Source organism: Mytilus californianus, unplaced genomic scaffold (assembly GCF_021869535.1).
Source record: "Mytilus californianus isolate M0D057914Y unplaced genomic scaffold, xbMytCali1.0.p SCAF_32, whole genome shotgun sequence".
Classification (NCBI taxonomy): Eukaryota; Metazoa; Mollusca; class Bivalvia; order Mytilida; family Mytilidae; genus Mytilus; species Mytilus californianus.
The window spans coordinates 889,551-915,299 of record NW_026262682.1 but is presented as its reverse complement, the minus strand read 5'-3'; the positions used below and the strand labels follow the sequence as shown (position 1 = coordinate 915,299).

At 31.8% G+C, this 25,749-nt stretch overlaps 2 protein-coding genes across 4 annotated transcripts; both read right to left on the bottom strand.

Moving 5' to 3' along the window:
• Positions 1-17,931, bottom strand: LOC127736537 (uncharacterized). Of its 3 annotated transcripts, none has more exons than XM_052247103.1 (13): positions 17,457-17,929; positions 16,929-16,991; positions 12,175-12,360; positions 10,252-10,354; positions 9,576-9,710; positions 8,782-8,897; positions 7,248-7,391; positions 6,228-6,284; positions 4,364-4,409; positions 2,954-3,000; positions 1,830-1,940; positions 1,137-1,316; positions 1-171 (listed from the first exon to the last, which is right to left on the bottom strand). In XM_052247103.1, exons 2-13 carry the CDS (start codon positions 16,974-16,976, stop codon positions 106-108), a joined length of 1,239 nt encoding a protein of 412 aa, XP_052103063.1. In that variant the 5' UTR covers positions 16,977-16,991; positions 17,457-17,929; the 3' UTR covers positions 1-105. The 3 variants fall into 3 exon arrangements, with proteins under 3 accessions (XP_052103063.1, XP_052103065.1, XP_052103064.1); XM_052247105.1 differs by having other exon boundaries at positions 12,175-12,335; positions 17,457-17,927; XM_052247104.1 differs by lacking the exon at positions 9,576-9,710 and having other exon boundaries at positions 17,457-17,931.
• On the bottom strand, positions 17,108-24,983 carry LOC127736522 (uncharacterized). Its single transcript, XM_052247088.1, has 7 exons — positions 24,713-24,983; positions 24,052-24,090; positions 22,580-22,695; positions 20,062-20,383; positions 18,178-18,203; positions 17,457-17,537; positions 17,108-17,119 (listed from the first exon to the last, which is right to left on the bottom strand). Exons 1-7 carry the CDS (start codon positions 24,795-24,797, stop codon positions 17,108-17,110), a joined length of 681 nt encoding a protein of 226 aa, XP_052103048.1. The 5' UTR covers positions 24,798-24,983.
• Between the last annotated feature and the right edge of the window lie 766 nt (positions 24,984-25,749).

The following is a 25,749-nucleotide window of genomic DNA, read 5'->3' as shown; positions in this document are numbered from 1 at the left end:
CAAGTACATGTATAAATCAATAAAAAAATTATTCTTGCAATATTTTACAATGTTTTCTTTAATTTAAATACACATTAGTCTGCTTTCATTTACTGGTCCTGTTCCTTAAAGGTCTCCATAACTGAAATACACCTCATCATAACAGGTAAAGGTAGTTTCAGGATTGTCACACTGCAAAAGTAAATACATGAACTTAAAAGCCAAAAAAGAAATCATAAAATATTATTTCAAGATGCTTATCTGTCATTGAAGTTTGCCTTTTACACAAATGAAGTGTACATTTTCTTTTATACTGGATGCAATTAGTGACTACATATTTAATATAGACATTGTATTGTCTATTGCAATTGTGTGATATAAACAAAATCAATGTACTGACTATGCCTATAATGGGTCCTCTATTGGAAATAAAATCTATCTTATCTTATTTCATCTTATAGACATCTACATATCAGGTTAAAAATTACAGCCAATTTCACTGAATGTGTAGCTAAAGTTAATATCTTTGGTTATGGTCAGACAATCACATTTCCACCACAAGCTAGCTGAACCAGGAAGTCATTATTAGGTAAGGTAAACTGCCCTCCTTTAAGAATAGACTAGTCCAACAGATAACCAATCTATCTGTCTGTAGGAAAAAGCTACTCAGAAAGGAGGGTAGTATACCTTACCTTATAATGACTTCACAGTTCAGCTAGCAAGCAAGCTAACCGAAGATATTACCTTTAGCTACACACTCAGTGAAATTGGCTGTAATTTTTAACCTGATATGTAGATGTCTATAAGATAAAATAAGATAAGATAGATTTTAGAAAGAAAAAAAGAAAATCTTTTTCAGTTTCAGTTGATGTTGCCTTGAGTCAGAATTTATAAATCAGTGACTGTGATTGTCAATAAAAATCAATTTTGTATTATTTTTGTACCTCTATCACAATGCTGATTTTCCCATTTGCATTTTTTTATTTATTATGGCAGTTAGCTTCCAACCGGCAAGGTTTTGACAAAGGAAACTTTTTATTCCTATTTGTATGTGCTAGAAATTGAATAAATGCGACAGTAATGGAACATATTCTGTCTGTTTTGGTTGTACAGAAAATAATGTATCAAGTTTTCATGTTTGCTTATCGTAAACTTACAATTGGAGAGATCATTAACTTTGTTGGGACGGAGCGTAAAAATACATCTCTGTCCATCACTGTTGATATTGGAAAAGCGTGGCAACAGTCCACCTCCTTGCATGATTGTAAACATTTTAGGATGAACTTAGCTGGCAACATTTCATAAGGAATTGTTGCCACTATCCAATTGTAAAGACCCTGTAATATATAAATATATAATCAACATTATCATTTGTTAAAACATAACAAGAATGAACAGTAAGAAATGCTAATTTAATATAAAGAAGAAGTGGTTTGAGTGCAAATCAGCATACTTAACACCCATACTTCAAAGTATACACAAAAAAGGTTGTTGGTGCTCAACAAATTTGAATAGTGTATACACATCACAACTCATCATTGTCAAGGTAGTGACCAAGTATAAAAATCTTTCTCTTCGCAATTCATTAGGCAGGTATCATTAGATATCAATGTATCATGACAGTACTATTAAGTAATACTAGGTGTCTAAAGGCATTATCATTCTCTCTGTCACAGTTTGGAGTACATTGGAAAACAATATACACTGCATAACTTTGAGCTTAACTACTGTAAACTTAACTTATTAACCATACATATGTTAGACAGAAAATGAAGTTATTTTATAATTCAAATTTATGAAAGTTATTCTATTGGAAAGTCAGTTTATTCTGATTAACCTAAAATACTTGCCTTAATTGTGGTGGAACTGTCAAAATATCTTGAATAAATTGAATCCTTATTCAGGACCATAAATTCTTTTGAAATCAATCCAGGTTTCCCTGGGACAAAATCCTTTGCCATCTGGAAATAAAAATTAATTAAAAGGCTTTAAGCATAAATAAAATAATGCTGGGTATAGAATGAAACCACATTTTTTGTTTGTAATATTAAAGAAGAAGGAAACCCACAAACATGTGTCATAGAGAGAGCAACCCCAACAAGTTGTGGACAACAATCCAAGTCCACAAATGGATCTACAACTAAGATGAAAATTATACACATAGTTTAGGCAAAGTAGAGTTAGACAAAGAAAACCAATTTTTGGAATATACATATAGACAGAAGTAAAACTTAGAGGGAACTGCTCACTGATAATACCCTCACCCACTTCGCTAAACAGGAAGTTGTTGAGTGATGGATGTGCAAATGCATCACATGGTACAACTGACTTTATACATAAAACTTGAAACCAAATTCCAGAAATCCTTGTGATGTAGTACTTGTGAAAAATATCAAGAAATTTTTCAACTTGGCTACAAATGTGTAAAGTTATGTAAGTGTTCAGTAAACAGGAAATGGTTTAGTGATGAATCTGGAAAGCATCACATGGCATAACTGACTTATATATAGGATCTGAAAACGCATCACACATCATAGCAGAAACATATCAACTCTGAAACCAAATTTCAGAAATCCTTGTAATATAGTTCCTGAGAAAGATGCGACAAAAAATATTCATGGTACTACAGACGGACTGACGGATGGATGGACTGACAGTGAGACAGAGAGAAGTAATGAAGTATAACCCCACTTTGACAAAAAATATTCATGGGTGGATAGATGGACTGACAGAGGTAAAGCAGTATACTCCCACTTTTTTAAAGTGTGGGTAGGCACTTTTTGAGGAAGCACATGTCATCATAAATGTTACATTTCATTTTGAAAAGAAGGTTAATTTAAGAATGACATACAATTGCTGTTAACCAATCAAACTACTGGATTTTTGTGAAACATAATCTAATGTATTTATTCAGTCATGAACTTATGACAGTAATTAAAGAATATAAGCTAAATGTAAATTTAAGTATACTTGCATCATGTCTCAATTTCTTCTTCTCTTCCAAGGTCAGCAGGTTACAACCTGTAAAAGATTATAGTTGTGTTAACCAACTAAACGGACTTCAAAGAAGTATTTTTCTATTGTGTTTTTTTTTATGCCATTTGTTTCCAAAATTATAAATTTAAATATAAAATAATGACATCTTCTTTCACTAAAAAAATTGTTAACATACTTTGTTGTGTCACTAATTGTATGAATATGATATTTTACTTAATATTTTTGAAACTGTTTTTTTGAAAGACAAGCAGGTAACCATTAAAGTTTTGTATTTAATTGAAAATTGAACTTAAGGATGTTCGCTTGTCATGTTTAGGAATTTTTGTCAAATTTTCGGAATCATCTGATTATATCCATTTGAATGCCTTAAAAAATTTTGAGCATTGACCCCCATTTTCTTTTAAAATAAATCTTTTACATGTATAATTATAAGCCATCTATAAAAGTCTTATAAAATCTTTTGATATTTTTTAATAGGTTTTGAGAACTTAAAACTTGTCAATGATAAAGCTATGAAAAATCAAGAGAGAACATTTTCCCGCCAAATTTTCAATGGCTATTATTTCAGAACAAGCACATTGACCTATATTTATTTTTGGCTCTTTTGGTTCCTTTATTAATACCCTATCAATATATACTAGTGTTATGAAAAGCTTGATATTTTGAAACTGAGAAGCAAACATCCTTCAACAAGGTGAACCAACACCTGAAGTGGTAATTGTGTGGTTGGTTAAAAGTGGGTGGATACCAAAAGGTATCCACAGTTGTCTTTCACAAGATAGGTAAAATGAAACGATAATAAAGACAACAACACACATCAATTACCACATGGTAAAAGTTTATTCTGGTCGACATGTTTCGCCAACAAGCATGGCTTCTTCAGGACAATATTACATATGAAATTTAACAGTGAAGTTCAAATTTGGCGGTTTATGTGTTGAATTGAAAATTGTAAGAAATCATTAAAAAAACAATAATGTCTCCGTAGTACACAGATGCCCCACTCACACTATCATTTTCTATGTTCAGTGGACTATGAAATTGTGTCAAAACTCTAATTTGGCATTGCAATTTGAATGATCATATCAAAAGGAACATGCATCATAAATTTCAAGTTGATGGAGCTTCAACTTCATCAAAAACTGCCTTGACCAAGAACGTTATCCTGAAGTGGGACAGACAGACAAATGAACGGACAGACCATACACACAATGCCCAGAAGTCATGCATAAAAATACACAGTTTATTAATTTATTTTATATTATTCTATAATAGCAAGTGCAAAATTTCAACAATAAGGAAAATTTGTCTGTAAAGTTTTAGAGATCAGGGTTGAAAACTGTGTAGGAGTTGAATTCATGTTGGTGCAACCAGCCATTTACTATACCTGTTTCAACCCTTTTCATCTTTTTCACAATGTTCATTGTTGGCAACTATTAAAACAATAAAAATGCAAATATCACACAGTTTTAATATCAAATTATTAAATAATGAACAAAAATTAACTGTATCCATTGATGAAATTTGAAGAAGGAAATTTGAAGAATTATATAACATACACTTATTGACTGGCTATGAGTTCGAGGGCAATGGCAAGTTTATCATTCCCCAAGACATTAACTTTTTCCCAACTTAATGGAAATAAATTTACTGCTGTCTGAAGAGCCATTTAATAAGTGCAGACATCTGAATGATTGTAGTGTATGACAACACTCTTGTTCAATAAAATATAAGTTATATTTGGTCAACCTTTTTTGGTAGAGTGGTACTCTGGTAATGTGTTTCTATGTGGTACTCTGGTATTCTTTATACACACAGTTAAGGTTGGTTCTTCTGGTAAGGTAATGACTCGGATATAAAACGGTAGATTGGAGTAAAGGTTTTTGTATGGTAATTCTCAATGTTTGTAAGAATAACAGACTCGTTAAATAAAAATAATCTTGTATTAACTTTAAGATGCATTAAATATCAACAATACATATAAATATTAAATATTTTAACAGTATTCTAGTGTAACAGATAAATACTTTATAAACCTTAGATTATCGTGAATAAAAGAAAATGGATAGAGGAAAAATATACCAAGAAAGTTAACTTATTGTAGTTTGGTAAGTGGCAAATGGTAAATCAAATTCAATGTCAAAAGATAAAGTTTCTCTCAGGAAGTATTCCCAAAATGCTTTTTGTAAAGGAACTAACAAACCCACATGGTATCTGTACGTATATCAAAATCGCTTGGTATTAGCGAGTGTTACTTGACCAGGGTAAAGTCTTGCTTAAGACTTATCTGTATTCTCCGCCGTATTTATACTTAGGTAATCCAATTTACGGATTTGGTTTACCATTTACCATTTACCATTTAGGAAAATTAATTACTAAAACCGGAACTGACGTCATTGTACGTCATGGAATAAACATTTCAGAATTGTTCCAAATGTAAAAACATAGGACAGAATAATAAAAAGTTTTAGAGTAAACAATGATTTAACATAGTTATACAAGAAATATATAATAAGAAAGGTCAATTATCAGGACAATTTAAACACACAATTTTAGAGGAAACAAGTTCCATTTCAGGGAAGAGACATACCGTTACACTATATATCAGAAATAATCTATGTTAAACCAGCTTAGCCATAATAAGAAAGGTTTTTGGCCCCTATTTGGCATTTAGTTTCTAAATGGTTGAAATCATAACCCCCACAATCTACCCCAACCTACTGTGTGTGGTACAGAACCTTTTGATATGATTTCAGAGAGATCCATCGACTAATACTTAATTGTCCAGAAACCAGAAAAAAAAACTTGTTTTTCCCCATTTTGCCCCTAAATCCTGAACTTTAGGGCCATAACCCCAAATGTTCACTTTGTGGTTTGGAACTTTGTGGTACAATTTGACAGAGATCCAGACACTTACACACAAGTTACTGGCGGGAAACAAGAAAAACGTTAATTCGAAACAGTTGGGACCATAACCCTTATAGTTAAATTTCATATACATCTATTCACTTATACGTAAGTGATTTCAGACAATTAATCTCAGAATTAATGACAATGAATATCTTATTAAACATATGAATACAAACATGCATAGGTAAAAGATTTATGATTTTATTACACTAAAGAAAATCCACGGATTTAAAATGTCAATAAAAAAGCAAATCAGAGGCCTTCTAATTGTTCTACATATTATAGGCTTGTGATGAATCTATAAAATAGCATGCATATTACTTATATTACTGATATCTTACCGAAGCTTCACTAGTGTCCCCTTCGCTGTCACTTATATCTATTCTCAAGGAATCCTCCTGAAAGAGATAATCCCTCTTGAACTATAAAAAACTATGCACTTGACAATTTAAAAATGATAAGGTTTTATATTTTGTTATTATTTATTTACTACATGACAAAATTGCTGAAATGAATGCATTAAAATCTATTACAAGAATAACAATCTGTCATAATAAAATGTAAAATTGTTTTTGGTATTCAAAATTTCAGATATAGTTTAATATATATTACTGTACCCCTTATGAAATAAAGGATAGAGATAACATAAATGGAAATGGAATTTGTCAAACAGTTCGAAACTTTTAATTCTTCCATATTTTTTAAAGTTAGAAAACATGATAAACAAATTGTGTAAAATTGTATTTAAAGGGCAATAACTCCTTTAGGGGTCAATTGACAATTTTGTCCACGTAACATTATTAATCAATCTTACTTTGATGAAAATTTTTGTTGTTTGCTTATCTGTAATAATATTCAAGTTAATAACCCAAAACTTAAATTTCCTTAAAATTACCAATTTACTGGCAGCAACCCAACAATGGGTTGTTAGATTCATCTAAAAATTCCAGGGCTGATAGAACTTAACCTCCTGAACATGTTTACCCGATTTCAGATTTGCTCTTCATGCTTTAGTTTTTGAGATATAAGCCAATAACGGCATTTTACCCCCGATGTTCTATTGTTAGCCATGTCGGCCATGTTTTTTTACGAAACAGAAAATAAAACACATACTATATTCTAGATTCCATAAGGATCATTCAGCGGAACTTTGGTTGGAATTGGTATAGCTGTAGTTTCAGAGAAGAAGTTGATTGAAATAGTTTACACCAAATTGAAGACGACATCGGACACCCAGTGATGGCTAAAGCTCACATTTCATTCAGAACACTGAGCTTATAAGAGGCTGGCAGAAAAAAAAAGAATATTTTTTTTGTGTCATGCCATTTACATGATGTTTAACAATATGCACCTAAACATACCTGAATATATGGAGAATCCTCAAATTTTCTGTCAGGCCTTTTACCAGTACTCATTTTCTCCCCTCCAAAGCCTACTTGATCAGCTATTTTAGGAACTGGTTTCCTGTCCTGAGGAGAACCATGACCACTCATTTGTGATGGAATCTGTAAAGATTAAAATTATCCTTTATTTCTATTACTGCTAGTCACACCTGTATATAAACATTGATATTAAATTTGTATAGTTCGCACAGGTACATTGTCCTCAATTGTATCCTTTCTCATCATGAAATATCAGGAAAAAAAACCTTTTTATTATTATTAGGAAATGTCTAATGAAACTCCAGTAATTTCAAATCCTGTGTGGTTGTTTGCGGTATTTTCATGGAAAAACCTGTTTTCTATCTTCATGTAGAAGTTAAAACTGCTTGAAATAATTCTAGAACACTTCACTTCACTTCACTGGTGTTAAAATAAATTAAAATCCAAAAGACAATTTAGAAACTTGTATATGTTAATGAGCAAACTGGAAGTTTGAATAACCACGTATGAAAAAATAAATACAGTAATAGTGTACGGAAAATATATACTAAATAGATACCACTAGAATACAACTTTGAAAGTAAACTAGAGGCTCCAAGGAGCCTGTGTCACTCACATGATAATTTTATTTACAATTGATGTTTAAGAGATTAAAGTCAAAAACTGCATTTTCCCATATGTTATAATTTTAGCCATGTTGGTTTGCAGGCATGGTCAGGCTGTTTATAGTTTATCTATATCTATAATAATATTCAAGATAATAACCAAAAACTGCAACATTTACTTAAAATTACCAATTCAGGGGCAGCAACCCAACAAGGGGTTGTCTGATTTGTCTGAATATTTCAGGGCATATAGATCATGACCTGTTGAACAATATTAAACCATGTCAGATTTGTCCTTTAATAACGCCTTGGTTTCAGAGATATAAGCCGAAATCTACATTTTACCTATATTTTCTATTTTTAGCCATTGTGGCAATCTTATAATTAGTTGGTTGGCCAGGTCATTGGATACATTTATTGAACTAAATTTCACAATGATGATTGTGGCCAAGTTTGGTTAAATTTGGCCCAGTAGTTTCATAAAAATAGTGCCCACTACAATATCAATACCAAACATGGCAGAAAGTGAACAAACCACCTTTTACCCCCCCCCCCTCTTTTTCTTGCTTATCCCACTCTATAGTCCGCCCTCCTGTCTGCATTATGCCCATATGTTCTTTTTTAAGCTACAGTGGCCATATATGTACCCAAGGAATGGTCAATGCAAAGTTGGATTGAATTTTTTAGCTCAATACTTTCAGATGAGAAGATTTTTGTAAAACTGAACAGAAAATGAGTGATGAGGAAAGCACACTTTTGGGTCATGGGAAGAACATCTCAGATACTGTTTATTAATTCAAGTTATTAGCAAGAAATGCTCATTTTAAGACATAAACATACTATCAATTAGGAATTACATTTGTTTTCTTTTGCTAAAAGTCATATACTGATATCAAATTATTTTATACCTTGGCTGTCTGTACATTACTTATAGCTGTGTTAATATCCCCAGACTGCTTTGGCTGCAGAGTTGTTGTTTTGTACTGATCTCTTTTTGTTTCTATCATCTGCTCTGTTTCTATTTCTAAAATACAGACACCATAATTGTAAGTCTCCTAATTTGCAAGAATTATTGCAGTCACTAAATTTTGAAGGTTTTTTAGAATAGTTTTTGAAAAAAACAGGTTATACAAAATCATTTTGACTAAGGATTAACTCGTAATATGAATAAAGTTTTACCATTTAAAGTGATTTCTGATGCATGGAACTGTATGTTTTATCTTATTAATCTTATAAACACCGAAATTAGGAATGTTATAAAAAAATTTTAATATGACTTCAACAATATTCAGATGAATATAGACAAACCCTGAAAAAACTAGATATCATTGAGATGGGAGCCATCTCTGTGGGCCCCGCTGTGAATAATGTGTGGTAAAAAATTTGTATCTTTATCATTGGACATGGGGTTGTCAAATGAAACCAAAGTTTTTGACCTTGACCTTTGACCTAGGAAGTTGTACATAAATTATGACACACCCTCTGGTGTTTGTTTATATACATATCAAGTATAAACTTTGAAATCATAACAGTTCTCTAGATATAGAGTGGACACGAATTGTTACAGACGGATGGATGGACGGACAGACAGACGGACAGACTGATCACTATAGGGCGGCAATCGGCGGGGCCCTAATAATGAGAATGTATGTCAACTGTGTTTTGAAACCATTGACCCATTTACGAGATCTAGAATAAATACCATGTGATGGTGATGTTGGTTCATTGTTCAATTCTAGGGTTTGTTGTGAAGAAGGTGATGTACTTGGTTGTTCACTGTGTGATTTTGTAGTAGGCTTGACAGTTGGTTGTATTTCACTTTGCTTTGTTGCCCCTTCTGTTAAATAAACAATTGAAATATACATGTCATCAATGTTAGTAAATAAACCTACTGCAATCTTTATTCCAAGATTTATCTCAAGAACTCTTCCTTTTTATCTGGTTTAAACAAAAAAAATTTACAAAACATATGAAAAGCAGGCTTCTCATATAAAAATTATAATTTTTTTGTTTGCAAGACTGTCCAGAATTTATCCCTTTATGTAAAATTTGTTTATTTGTAAAAGTTTTAACAAAGATAACCATCAACAAAGGGAAATACATCTGGAATGACTGGCCTAACACTTTTTAACAATTAGATCATCAGAATAATCAATATTAAAAATGTTCAGTTGAAATGAAATTGTGATGTGTGTATAAAAAATCTGATTGAACTTCTTTCTTTCTTTTGGTATGATGTTTGGGGACATTCCAACATTGATAACTTGTGAATCCATGTCCTGTGAGACTGTTAGAAAACTTTATAAAATATTGTAGGACTGTAACAAAATTCTTATTACGGTTTCATTAAACGTAACATTGATCTAGTGTGGTTATACCTGGTCTTTGTTTCTTTGGCTCATCAACAGGTATTCTAGGTGGTATATCACTTTCATCAACTAGCTTTCCTTGATGCGTCTGCTGTAGTAAATCTTGTATTGTCTGTAAATATCAGGGAAAAACATATTGTAAAAAACCAAAATAAACATGAAATGTAAAGGAATATTACTTGCCTGTATGTAGTTAACTGCCAAAACCATATCAAAATCAATTTGCCACTTGGCTATATGAGTACAATGTAAAAGTGTTTGTCAAATCATATGAAACTTCAAATTAAAAAAAAATATGCATTATCTATACTATTAAATGAGAAGACCTCATTTTGTGTGTCGCTTCTCTTTCTTCCACAATAAATTAATCATCATGCCTCTGTGTCCTTTAGGTAGAATGCATAGTCGCATGTATCATCCTTGCTTATGATTATTCAGTTTTGGTTATTTTGGGAGGAAAATGGAAAAAAAAGGCGTCCGGATATTGTTTCCTTCATCAGACTGACCTTTGACATGTTTGAGAAAAGGACTTCCTTTTAGGACTATTTTAAAATTACATAATTTTTTTTACAAGTACTTGGGGACAGATGAATAATTTTTCACGTTTTTCTGTATACTATGATCATACATATACATGTACTACAAATAAAGTGCATTTGCTATATATTATCAATTCCAATAGTTTACTATCTATGGCGGTCACTGATATATTATATAGAGAGTCTCTATATAATCATAGATAAGCTATTATATATGTATATGATAAAATATATCACTGACCGTTTCATGATAGTATTTATAGTATATGTATGTTCATAGTATACAGAAAAAACAGAAAACCCCCCAAAAAAAATCGATCTTTGGAAAAAAGGGGGAGGGCAAAAAAAAAATTGTCCTGTCCCCAAGTACCTATGACTTTTGATACCTTTCCTGAAATTGACCAGTTATAAATTATTTTATAAAAAATTATCCTGCAAAAATTTACATATGCTCTAAAATATAAATGCCCGCGATTTTGCGGGTGTGTTCTAGTGTTTTTTATTACTAAATGGCTAGCAATTATTATAAAACTTATGTACATATACCTTTTTCTCAAGAAAATTCTCTAATTTGTCAAAATTTAGAAGGTTTACTTTGTTTAATTGCTTGCTTCCAGCAAACTATTCTAAGACATGTTTTGCGTATGCAGTTACCTCAGCAGGACTTTATGTAAAAAATCCTGTGATCGCAATACACAAGTGTGAATGGAAAATGAAACGTAAACATCGCTCCGTCATCAAGATAAACCATATCTTATTGTACCTGTTATACACGTGCTTACCTGAATATCCGTGCTTCTTTGTTGATTGTTTACAAATAGGTGTCAATCGTTAAACTTCGGCTTCAAAACACGACCATTAATTAGCTGCCATATTTTTACAACAACACTTATACATTGAAATATTTTTGACGATTTTACGAAATGTATGTGAAAAAAATGATAAAATCATGCACAGAAGACAAGTTCATGATATATGTATGCATTGGTTCAAGAATTGGATTTTTTTTACCGGTCACTCGTTTCATATGACTTTAAACCAGAAGTTGTTAAGTGATGAATTTGAACCTGTAGCACACAGATTAACTCGCTCATATGAACCTTGATTCCCAGATTGGAGAAAGCCTTGATAGTTAGTTCCTGCGAAAAATGTGATGACATTTAATAAGACACACTGACTGATGAACAAAAATGCAGCGGACAGATAGATAAGGGTATAACAGTATTTCAATACCTGTGTAATGGTTTTTTCTTTATATTTAGTTTTTTCTACAAAAATAACCCAAAATAAGAAGCAATACCAGTTCAGTAAATGTCAATATATTTCATAAGACAATTCATGAAGATAAAAAGAAGGTCTTGTCAGTCATTTCATCTAAAAATACATAATGTACCTTAAGGGCTCTACCATATCTTTTCTGTTTAGAGGTATCACCTGCTGACTTAGCACTCTGAACTCCTGCCTCATACATTGACAATCTTTCAACCAAAATTAAAACTTTATCTTCTTTGCCTCCACCTGCCTGACTAGTAAGTTGGAGTGTAGTATCTTCATCTGATGATAAACCTTCATATTCAGCCTGGTAATTTATAAGAGATATAACAAGAATGGGTCCATAGTACGATGCCCCTCTTGCATCATCATTTTCTATGTTCAGTCGACCGTGAAAATTGGTTCAAAACTCTAATTTTGCATTAAAATGTGTGCAAAGTTTCAAGATGATTGGACTTAAACTTCATCAAAAACTACCTTGACCAAAAACTTTAACCTGAAGCAGGACATACAGATGAATGGATAGACCCACAGACCAAAAAAGTAATGCCCCTAGTACGGTAGTATAGTCCCTGGACTCACCTAGGGGCATTATGTATTTTGTTCCCTTTCAAAGATTGAGTAATATTCTGGTGTAAAATTTTAGTCAACCTATCAGAAAACAAGAAGTTTAAATTTAATAAAATGCTCCGCTGGGGCGCAGCTTGATATGACCGCAGAGGTCGAAACCCTGAACAGTTGGGGCAAGTATGGACACAACATTCAAGCTTGATACAGCACTGAATTTGGATTGTAATTAAATATTTGACACAGCATAGGTTTCTGACACAGAATGAAAGTGGTCTAAGAACTTAAAATTTTTTTATTTACCTATTCAAACCATATCATTATTATTTGCTTTTATATATAAATCAGAAATAACCAATTTAAAATGGAAAATTTTAAAGAAAAAAAATGAAAAAAAAATCTCCCCCCCCCCCAATTTTTTGAACCCTCTTATGATTCATCACCCCCAAACTCAATCCCAGCTTTCCCTTTGTGGTATGGTACCTTGCAGTACAATTTCAGAGAGATCCATTCACTTGAACACAAGTTATTGTCTGGAAACTAGAAAAATGCTTGTTTTTTGGCCCCTTTCTAGCCCCAAATTCCTAAGCGTTTAGGGCAATTACCCCAAAACTTAAACCAAGCTTTCCCTTTGTGATATGGAACCTTACAGTACAATTTCATAAAGATCCATACACTTACACACAAGTTATTGTCCTGAAACTAGAAAAAATGCTTGTTTTTTTGCCCTTTTATGGCCCCTAATTACAAAAATTTTGAAGGAATTACCCCCAAAATCAATCCCAGCCTTTCCTTTGTGGTATGGTACCTTGCAGTACAATTTCAGAGAGATCCATACACTTGAACACAAGTTATTGTCTGGAAACTAGAAAAATGCTTATTTTTTGCCCCTTTTTGGCCCCAAATTCCTAAACGTTTAGGGCAAATACCCCCAAACTCAATTCCAGCTTTCCCTTTGTGATATGGAACCTTGTAGTACAATTTCATAAAGATCCATACACTTACACGCAAGTTATTGTCAAGAAACTAGAAAAATGCTTGTTTTTTGTCCCTTTTTTTGGCCCCCAATTCCTAAAATTTTGTGGCAATTACCCCCAAAATCAATCCCAGCATTCCCTTTGTGATATGGAACCTTGTGATACAATGTTAGAGAGATTCATACACTTACACACAAGTTATTGTCATGAAACTAGAAAAATGCTTGTTTTTTGCCCCTTTTTGGCCCCTAATTCCTAAAATTTGGAGGCAATTACCCCCAAAATCAATCCCAGCATTCCCTTTGTGATATAGAACCTTGTGGTACAATGTCAGAGGGATCCATACACTTACACACAAGTTATTGTCTGGAAGTTACAAAAATGCTTATTTTTGGCCCCTTTTTGGCCCCTAATTCCTTAACTGTTGGTACAATAACCCCCAAAATCAATCCGCACCTTCCTTTTGTGGTATTGAACCTTATGGTAAAATTTCATTGAGATCCATTCACTTAAACTAAAGTTAGAGTGCGAAAACTAATGTGTCTTCGGACGAGGACGACAACGCCAACGTAATACCAATATTCGACCACAAAAATTTGTTTGCGGTCGTATAAAAAATACAAGTACTTTTATTTCAACCTTTGCTAAATCAAGACCAAATATTTAATTGTTTCCTCCCGAAAATGCTAAGAAAATAAGAACTCGCATTCTGATATCTGACAGATATAAATGTGTGCAGTTTTTGTACAACTCGCAATAATTAATCTCGCATTTTTGTCCATTCTACAAAAATCGCAATAATAAATGCACGCAATAATTTCTGAATTTACAGTAGTGGTTATATGAGCAATATGCATGTCTCTTATAATCCTACAATAAGAGTGCACACGCTGAAATGTCCTGCTTTCTCAACTAACCATTGATATTATGTTAATAGTTCTAAATATAAACTGTACTACAACTATCACATAAACTTAACCTAATCAAATAAAATGAGGTCAAAGGTCAGATAAAACTGGAAAACATGTACACCTTACAATCATTCCTTACACCAAATATTCTTTAAATTACATATAGTTGTCCTTTTGCATATCTAAGATTAAACTTAACAATGAAAACTTAACATTAATCAATGAACCATGAAAATGAGGTCAAGGTCAGATGAATCCTGCCAGGCAGACATGTATACCTTACAATCATTCCAAATATAGTTGACCTATTGCTAAAAGTATATGAAACAAAAATGTGTCCATAGTACACGGATGCCCCACTTGCATTATCATTTTCAATGTTCAGTGGACTGTGGAAATGGGGAAAAAACTATTATTTGGCATTAAAATTAGAAAGATCATATCATAGTGAACATGTGTACTAAGTTTTAAGTTGATTGGACTTCAATTTCATCAAAAACTGTCTTGACCAAAAACTTTAACCTGAAGCGGGACAGACCGACGAATGAACAGACGAATGGACGCGCAGACCAGAAAACATAATGCCCCTCTACTATTGTAGGTGGGGCATAAAAATAAAAACTTAACACCGAGCAATGAATGAACTGTAAAAATCAGGTCAAGGTCAAATAAAATATGCCTGACTGACATGTATATCATAAAATATTTTCATACACCAAATATAGTAGACCTATTGCAAACAGTATTTGAAAAATAAACAAAAACACGAACAACTTAACTAATAAATTGCTTCGCCAGTGCAGCTGGATACGGCTGCAGAGGTCCAACCCTGAACAGTTGGGTCAAAAATGGACACAATATTCAGGCTTGATACAGGTCTTAATTTGGATTGTAATTAAATATTTGACACATAATAGGTTTCTAACACAGAATAACTGTAGTCAAAGAACTTAGAATTGGTTATATGATTTGAATTTATATTCAATTTTTTGCTTTTGTGCAATACACTGTAGGCACAAAAGCAAAAAACTGAATATAAATTCAAATCATATAACCAATTCTAAGTGTGAATTGACCCCCTCCCCCCCCCCAAAAAAAAAAAATTAATAAAAATTAACCCATTTTTTTTTTGCTTTTGTGCAATACACTATGCTGTTGTGTATTGAACCCCCTTCCCCCACTCCAAAAAATCCCTCCTTTTTTATATGTGAAAGTAAATAAAAGAAGAAATTTTGTTTAATTTCTGAAATCTGAAATGAGAAAAAATTGCCACCCCACAATTTCTTTTTTAACCCCCCCCCCCCCCCCCCCTTTAAAAAAAAAAAATTCTTTCCCTCAAGATATGGTCATAATCTCAATTCAAATTACCAATGGAGTTTGCAACCATAATTACCCATTTAAATACATCATAAAAGTCTGAAATAGATAATTTAAAAGCAGTGTAAGGGAGGAAATCCAACATTGTACAACATTGTACAATTTTGTTTTTGGATTACCTCCCTTACACTGCTTTAAATTGTCCATTAACCAGGAAAACCCTTGTTTTCCCCCCTTTTTTGGCCCCTAATTCCTAAACAGTTTGAACCATAACCCCCAAAAGCCAATCCTAACCATCCCTTTGTGGTATGGAAACTTGTGGTACAATTTCAGAGAGATTCCTACACTTAAACACAAGTTATTGTCTGGAAGTTACAAAAATACTTATTTTTGACCCCTAATTCCTTAACTGTTGGTACCATAACCCCCAAAATCAATTCAAACCTTCCTTTTGTGGTATTGAACCTTATGGTAAAATTTCATAGAGATCCATTTACTTAAACTAAAGTTATTGTGCGAAAACCGATGTGTCTTTGGACGACAACAACAACAACGACGACGCCAACGTCATACCAATATACGACCGCAAACATTTTTTGCAGTAGTATAAAAACCATTGAACAATGAAAATGAGGTCAAGGTCAGGTGAAATTTGTCAGTTGGGCATTTACACCTTAAGAAGTTAGCTAATGCTGAAGCAGGATCACTATCCATATGTCAAGCTTTCTGCGACAAAAGTTGCGTTCTCCACAAAACCATAAAGGGGGCATACAATTCATTCTAATGTTGTAAGTTGGCTTTTTATACTTTTTCAAACCTATATAGCTGTTGTTAACTGAATGTTTTGTTTTTAATGTTGGACAAAATTGCTCTTTCTAAAATTTAATTTTGAGCTTTCAAGGGGGAAATCCCCAAAAAATGGTAACAGTTTGAAAGTGTGAAAAAATAAATAAAAGTAAAGCCAATGTTTAATTGAGAAAAACACAGCTATTACTACATGTAAAAATTATTTAAAAAGTTCTTGTGTGAAATAAGAAAGTAAAATAATCCATATGGTATAATGGGAAAATATAGGTAGAATCTCCAAAGAGACACTTATTTACCTGAAATGCAACTGTTTTGATGGCTCCGTCTTCTTTTCTTATTTTCATCTCAATAGATTTATCCTACAATAATAACAGTGAACTCATCATGCTCATCAATCATAAGGTTTGTTAGAAATTACACAGAAATAACTTTAAATGCCGTTTGCCAATAAATCAAGAAGCCTAACTACTGAGCATCAAATATTTCTCTATATTTTAATCATACAATTAATCAGTATTTCAATAACTATATAATCTGTCTATAAACCAAACTTTTGATATGATTTGTGCTTCAGGGCATATCCAACAGTATATTTCAAATGTTGAGAATTTCTTCACAATTACATTCAAAGCAAATAGAACTAGATATCATTTAGATGGGAACAATCTCTGTGGGCTACGCTGTGAAAGTTTTTGACTTTGAGGAAGTTGTACATATATTATGAGACATCCTCTGGTTAATATACACGAGCTTGAGTGCCTGTAGAAAACCACGACCTTTGATTGGAAAACTAGGAAAAAAATACCACCATATACATGTAGTACCTGGACAGCAGTAGTTGAAGTTGTCCTTGATTCTGTTACCCTGGTAACATGATCTTTATCTTTTTTGACACATGATCTTTCCTAAAATTATGATAAGTGAATTAAGTTACAGTCATGTGAATCTGATGATAAAAAAAACACAAAATTTAATCAACATTTTGACACAGAAAAAATTGACTTGGTTATATAGATAACCAAGAACACAACAGGCAAAGTAAGCAGGTGTATGCAAGGTTATGCTTTTTGTTCCAAAAAATCAGCTGGTATGAACATTTGAAACATAATTGAAGACAGTTTTTAATGTTTACTTTTACAAAATAAAATTGATTCGATAAATTTCAACAGAAGAACAATGATTTTAAAGCTACAAGCAGACTGTTGACACAAAAAAATGATAAAATCCTCGCTTAGTGAATTCTTACACATATACATTGTTAGCCTTTTTATTTTTACATTTCTTTATCAAGTAGGTAACAGTCTAGTTTAATATAAATTATATATAAAAATAGTACACAATGTTGATTGTTCTATCCCTATCATTTTCACAAATTACCTATCATCTCTTTTTTAAACTCACTGAAAAATGGTAATGACCATTAAAGGAAATGTTAATAAATATAATATTACATATGGAATTTAAAAAAAACAAAAGTGTATTTAAGTATAATATCTTCTATGATTTGTTAAGAGAGGTTTTATGTTATAGTTTGGTAAAACAAACAGTCAATTCTAATTTGTCTCTTTGCCCTGAAAATGTTAAGTTAACAAACAAATGCATTTACCAAACAGAAGAAAATATTTTTTTGAAGGAAGTTAAGGAAATTCCAGTGAATAGTAAAAAAAAGAACAGATGTAAATTATTTTGGCACATAAAGGCTATAATTAAATATATTATTAACCATTAAAATTGATAACTGGAATATCTGAATATCCTTTAATTAAAAGAAACAAAACAAAACAAAAACAAAAACAAAACAAATTTATTCTTAGTAAGAGAAAAGCACCTGTCCTGCCTGTGACTGATTACATGTAACTATCTTCTTAAGTTGTGAGCGTTCTGGGAGAGAAAAATAAAATCAAATGAATTCTAAAATCCCACTAATCACAAGAACATATAAAGTGATGTAAAGTAATATGCTTCAAGTAATAACTTCAAGTTACAACAACTGATTTAAAAAAAAGCAAAATAATACAAAAAGTTGAATTAAAGGTTTCTAAAATATAAATTTTATGTTCCATATATGGACTGAACTTCTGATTCCTGCAACAGGTCATCATGGTCATAAACTTTTTAATTTTTTTAATCAAATCTGGAATTGCTCATATTCTTACACAAGTGACAGTGAACACTCAGTTACTTGTTATATTGTATCTTTTATAATTGTTTTGCCAACCATGAAAATGGTGAAAAACACAAAGACTTCATTAGTACATAATGCTTCAACATGTTCATATGACTAAACGTTAATTTTTGACTTTTGAATTTAAATGTATAAATAACCATGCTAAAAATTAAAGAATGTAGCAATCTCTCTCCATCTGTCGTAGTATCCAAGATAATGACACAAAGCAATACAGAGCTGTGCAAATAGCAAATTATATTTTGCTTAAATAAAGTCCCACAACTCGACATCAATTTGTAAATGACACTATTGAAATTCATCTGAATTGAAATGTAGCTTTTTGCTATTAATCTGAGTGTTGCAACTAAATTTCAATAAAATTAATAAAAGCAAATTAAAACTATGGTTCTACATTAAACAAAATGATGAAATTTTAATGATTTAAGCATGGCAATTGACATAAAATCATCAAAATGAAAAGGAAGCTTTCTTTAATCAATCTGACATGTGTGTTACAATTTCATAAAAGATCAATTCAAATTGATTGATGATGGTTATGGTACACACATTTATGATAATTCTCAACTAATAGTGAACTGTACCTCGAGAATGTCAAAATTTGAAGTTATCAAACAAAGGGACCTTTCTGAGGTCAATTATATATTATAAATTTAAAGAATTACATGTTCCTTTGAATTGGTTCATCAAATTTTATTAATGAAGGACACAATGTGAGTTAAATTCAAATCCTGTGTCTACGCTTTGCTTACTAGGCTCTGACTACACTCCATTCTACTTTCTGATCCAGTTATTATTACATTTGCAAAAGAAACTTAAGCCTTCAAAATTTGAAGGTGTGTATCAACATGATCAATGTAACAAAAACATGAGGATCCATGAAAGTCTTTTGAACAGATATCATTATGCAAAGTTTTCAAATCCTTGTAAGCAACACTTTGACACACAAGTATATAAAAATTTTAATCATTTCATTTAAGACAGGTGTACAAAAATTGAAACAAATTGATAAAATTAATCATTATTGACAATAACAAGACATATCCGTATTTAACAGTACAGTTAATTAAAATTTTGTAATGTTATCCAGCTGACAATTTCTGGTTTTTAATCCCAAGTGAGGGCAATAACTACCAAAGGGGGTCGTGCAAATATTTTGACATTGCTGATATTTGATGGGTTATTCATTTAAATTCTTTCTTTTTAGTTTTCAAAAAATCGAGCAGAATTATAACATCATTTACCTTTGTCTACACATTTAACATATGCTTGCAAATCACTGGCCTTCTTCTTTAACTTTTTCATCTCACACTTCAAATTAGCAATATTGTAATCTTCTGGGTTTTCAACCACACTATAACCAAAAGAACAAACTCTCATAAGCTGTAAATTATAATTTCCATGAAAATATTCCTGAACTTTGTTTATCCAGTAGACACCAGTTGACTTGATCGGCACTGTAATAGATATCTTGCCTGATAAGATATCTTCTGAAGTAGGGAAAACCCTCTTAACTGCTATGTCATGCCTGTCCAAAATTTGAACTTGTAAATGCACTTGTATATCCTATAAAATTAAGTAAGAAAAAAATGAAAGATGCTTTCATGCAAAGTTTGTTTTAGGAGTATTCCCTAGGAGAACATTTGTAAGATTTGGAAATGCAATAAGGATTTTATATCAGATACAAATCATTTCATTTATGTTAAATTACGATAATGTTTAGGACTTTACTTCATAACATAATAGATGACTGTATAAAAATGACCCTGCTGATATATATCTAATAATGAATAAAATGCTCCGCTGGGCGCAGCTTGATATGACAGCAGAGGTTGAACCCTGAACAGTTGGGGCAAGTATGGACACAACATTCAAGCTTGATACAGCTCTGAATTTGGATTGTGATTAAATATTTGACACAGCATAGGTTTCTGACACAGAATGAATGTGGTCTAAGAACTTAAAAAAATTTAATTTACCGATTATGGACCAATATCCAAAATCTAAATACATGGTTAGATTCAGCATATCAAAGAATCCAAAGAATTCAATTTTTGATAAAATCAAACAAACTTTAATTTTGGACCCTTTTGTTCTCAATGTGTACCAATTTAATAACGGGGCCCAAAAATCAAAAATCTAAATACATGGTTAGATTCAGCATATCAAAGGACCCCATATATTTATTTTTTTTTTAAATCAAACAAAGTTTAATTTTTGACCCCAATTTGGACACACTTGAAAACTGGGCCCATAATCTAAAATCTAAACACATGTTTAGATTCAGCACAGCATATCAAAGAACCCCATGAATTCAATTTTTGTTAAAATCAAACTAAGTTAAATTTTGGACCCTTTGGACCTTAATGTAGACCAATTTAAAAAACAGGACCCAATATTAAAAATATAAATACACAGTTAGATTTGGCATATCAAAGAACCCCAAGAATTCAATTTTTGTTAAAATCAAACTAAGTTTAATTTTGGACCAAAAAAAATCCATCCCCCACCCCAAAATTTTTTGAACCCCCTTATGATTCAGCACCCCCAAACTCAATCCCAGCCTTCCCTTTGTGTTATGGTACCTTGCAATACAATTTCAGAGAGATCCATACACTTGACCACAAGTTATTGTCTGGAAACTAGAAAAATGCTTATTTTTGGCCCCTTTTTCCTAAACGTTTTGGGCAATTACCCCCAAACTCAATTCCAGCTTTCCCTTTGTGATATGGAACCTTGTAGTACAATTTCATAAAGATCCATACACTTACACGCAAGTTATTGTCAAGAAACTAGAAAAATGCTTGTTTTTTGTCCCTTTTTTTGTCCCCCATTTCCTAAAATTTTGAGGCAATTACCCCCAAAATCAATCCCAACATTCCTTTTGTGATATGGAATCTGGTGGTACAATATCAGAGAGATCCATACACTAACACACTAGTTATTGTCTGGAAGTTACAAAAATGCTTTTTTTTGGCCCCTAATTCCTTAACTGTTGGTACCATAACCCCCAAAATCAATCCCAACCTTCCTTTTGTTGTATTGAACCTTATGGTAAAATTTCATAAAGATTCATTCACTTAAACTAAAGATATTGTGTAAAAAACCAATGTGTCTTAGGACGATGATGACGACGAAACATCATACCAATATACGACCGAAAATTTTGCGGTCGTATAAAAATAGATTTGCATTAGGTATTATTGATATCATTGTCAAAATCCAGTAGAAAAATACTAATTATAATAAAAAAATAAGATAAAAAGGTGCTGGCCCAGGTTTGAAAGATACTGAAGTGGATTATGAATTTATCTAAGTATATTTGTTTTTGTGATTGTGTTGTTCAACTTGTCAGAAAAATGTGTTGCTGAGCTTATTGGAAAAAGTTTATTTTTCTAAATTATATCAGGCATGCAGAAACCTTCAATTGATCTTAAGCCAAACTGGCATTTCCTGTTATGAAGTTATTAAGGAGATGTTTGATATATTGCTATTAGACATTTTATAATAATTGAATAGGTTGAAACAGGCTAGGTGAATATGATCAGATCTTGTGGTTTGACTAATTATAGAGCTGGTATACTAAGTTTCAAGAAGCTGTTACTAGAACTTCATAAAAAAGGACTTTAACCTGATACCAGACAGAAAAAACTGACAAAAGGATACAAAGAGGGACACACAGACCAGAAAACATAATGCACCTCTACTGTCATAGGTGATGCATAATAAGTGATCAAATACTAAACCACAAAAATATTTTACCTCTGTTGTCTCTTTCTTTTTTAAAGCTGGCTTCACACAGCTTTTTTTGGGTGGAGAAGCTTCAGACTTGCTATTGAGAAATCTTTTCCTTAAAGCGTCAAGACTTCTTCTACCATCTACAAAAAGAAAATAAATCTATATCCTGTCCAAATGATTTCTGATTTTTTGTTTGGTTTATAAAGAAAGACCAAAAAGTTCCCTCTGAAGTAGTTTCGCTGGGTTAAATTTTCAAAATCATTTATGATTTATAATATTTCTAATCTGTTCGTATACAGTAGATCGAAACTTAATGTAATTTGACAAATCTAAGTTCAAAAACAAAGATCTAAAAACCAAATTTGCCTTGAATTACCACAGAAAAGCAGTTAAAATCACTATTCATGATTGCTTTTCATGCAATTAAATGAATGACCCCTAATTTTATGTCATATTATGAATCTACAAGTACAATATCCCAAGGGAGGAAAGAAAATGTAACTTGTGTACAAATGATAAATAAAGAGCTGCTATACAAATGCCTCCTATCAAAATGGTAATGAAGATGAATTCCATATTTTGCTGATATGTAAAAATGAAAATATTGTGTCATTAAGAAACAAGTACATACCTATGTGCTACACAGCTCATCCAAGCATCATCAAGTTTGAAGGTTTACTGTCTTATTGTAATACTGAACTATATAAAAAGCTACCCTTGTTCATCAGAAAAGTTAATATATATCTTTGATTTATGTCATATCCATCTATATATATATATATGTTGTATATCTTTTTTCATAATCATTCACACTGTTGGATTCTTAAGAGCTATGTATTGACTTTAATATGTTTAAATATTCTTCTGTCATGTTATTTGCATATATTGTATTATATTTTTGACCTCATGTTACACATTTATATGTGTGTCTGAGTGATTTGTAATAAATCATTACAAATCATACTTACATTTAGGTACAAAATATGTGTACATGTACCCTACTTTGACCTGAAATTGTTGTCTTTTACAAATCATGACTTGGATGGAGAGTTGTCTCATTGGCACTCATACCACATCTTTTTATATCTTTGTAAAATAATAAATTTTGAAAACAAAACTGATATAAGTTATTTTAAGAATTTTATAGCAGCAAACCTCCTTAATATTTAAACAAGTGTCTGTAACTTTCATCAATTCAGATTAAATGTCACATAGAAAAAGTCTGTTGGGAATATCAATTCAATCTTGCCTATTATTTCTTTGCAAGGCTCATCCAGCATTTTTTTTTTCGCCCAGAGTTTGTTTATTTTTTTAAGTTCAATCAGTTCCTTTCGAAAGTCTATAACAAACTTACAAACATGTATGAAATATACTCATTTTTGGAAGACTTGAACAAAATGTCTGTATATGCCTATATTATTTCAAAGATAATTCATTTCACATTTTGCACATGCTTAATAAGAAATTCTAGCACACTTCATCATAAGTCTACAAACCTGAGGATAATTCTGTTGACATTTTTAAGCTTTCAGATTCTGCAAGAAATACATTTGAATAAATATTTAGTTAACTTATAAATAACATCTAAATAATACAAATTTATTTATACAATAACAGGTTGAATAATACCAAACAATACAGTTAGGCCACACCAATTTAATTTCTTGTTCTACGGATTTTTGGACTCCAAAAATTGGGGCGAGTGAGCAATTTGAAAATTTTTATAAAAAAATATTTAATTTGCAAATTTTTGAGGCGAAGCTTGAAAAGTAAAGGCGAGCGATTATAATTTTTTTTTTTAAACATAAGATAATAGACCCATTGGTGGCCTTCGGCTGTTGTCTGCTTTATGGTCGGGTTGTTGTCTCTTTGACACATTCCACATTTCCATTCATGGAAAATACATACAAATGTCTTTTTATATGTTCAAATAAACCAATTAAAGCCAGGTGAGCAATTCAGGCTCTTAAGAACATCTAGTTTTGTCGTGTAATGAAAGATTTAAGAAACCCTAAATGTTTTATTCATGTATATATTCTGTCTGTTCCAATTAAAAAAACAATTTCATAATGTGATTTTAAGGGAATTATAAATGTTAAATTATCACTTTGTGAAGTGCACATGCACTAATTAAACACATGTGTAAATATCTCTTACCTGATGATGATGTGACTGACTTGCCACATTCTGTGCAAAAGTGTGCAGTATTGGGAAGATTTTCCCCACAGTGTTGGCAGTACATTGCAACTGAAACATAAATGAAATATATACATTTGTATGGCAATGTTATGGTTAAATTAAATTTTTGAAGTTGGAAAAATTGCTAATTTCAGCATGAAAATGCTATGTGTATTACATTACAACAAAAGATCAAAATTAACAAATCATCATTTTATGACAAAAAAATTAAATTACTTTTGATGTGATGTTCTTTTCTATCCCTCCTTTGTCATGAAAACCTAATTAAGAATTCAAAATTGAAAAAATTTCTCCTTCTCACTGTCATGACTGTTGGACTTTTGATGGCAAAAATTTATGAGTACCACTGGCACTTTCCTTCAAAAATCCTTTTTCATAATCCTGCATGGTACATGACACAGAAAAAGTGATGTAAGGACAATGTTTCTTTGCCATACATGCCATAAGATATCAATTGGTGATTAAAATGTTTTATTTGCATGTTTTTGTAGATGTTTATGAAGCTGATCATCAATTGAACTATAACTCTTAGTGTTAACATAGTATTACCAAGCTGAAAAAGGACATCTAATGCAAGGTAGGTAAAAAATCCTGTGGCCATGCCCACCTGCATTATGTGTATGAGCATCCAACAAAATGATAAAGTTATACCTCCCAAACTGTAAGAGATAGGCAGATGAACTTTACGATTGAGTATGTATCTTACAGACGGACTGGGGTAAATAAATATCCCCAGCCTATTTTGTCGATACAGACGCCCAATCTATTGCACACACACTCATATATATATATATATATATATAAAGTCACAGTACCCAAATTGCACCGAGTGTCCACAAATTGTGCCTATTTAGTAAAAGTAGTAGTGGAAATCTAACTTTTTTCTTAGAGACGAAACAATTTGTATCGCCCCAAACTGGTTTACCAACTCGCCCCACTTTTTAAAAAATCGCCCCACTTGTGAAAAGGGTTAAATCTCGTTAATATTACTCCTG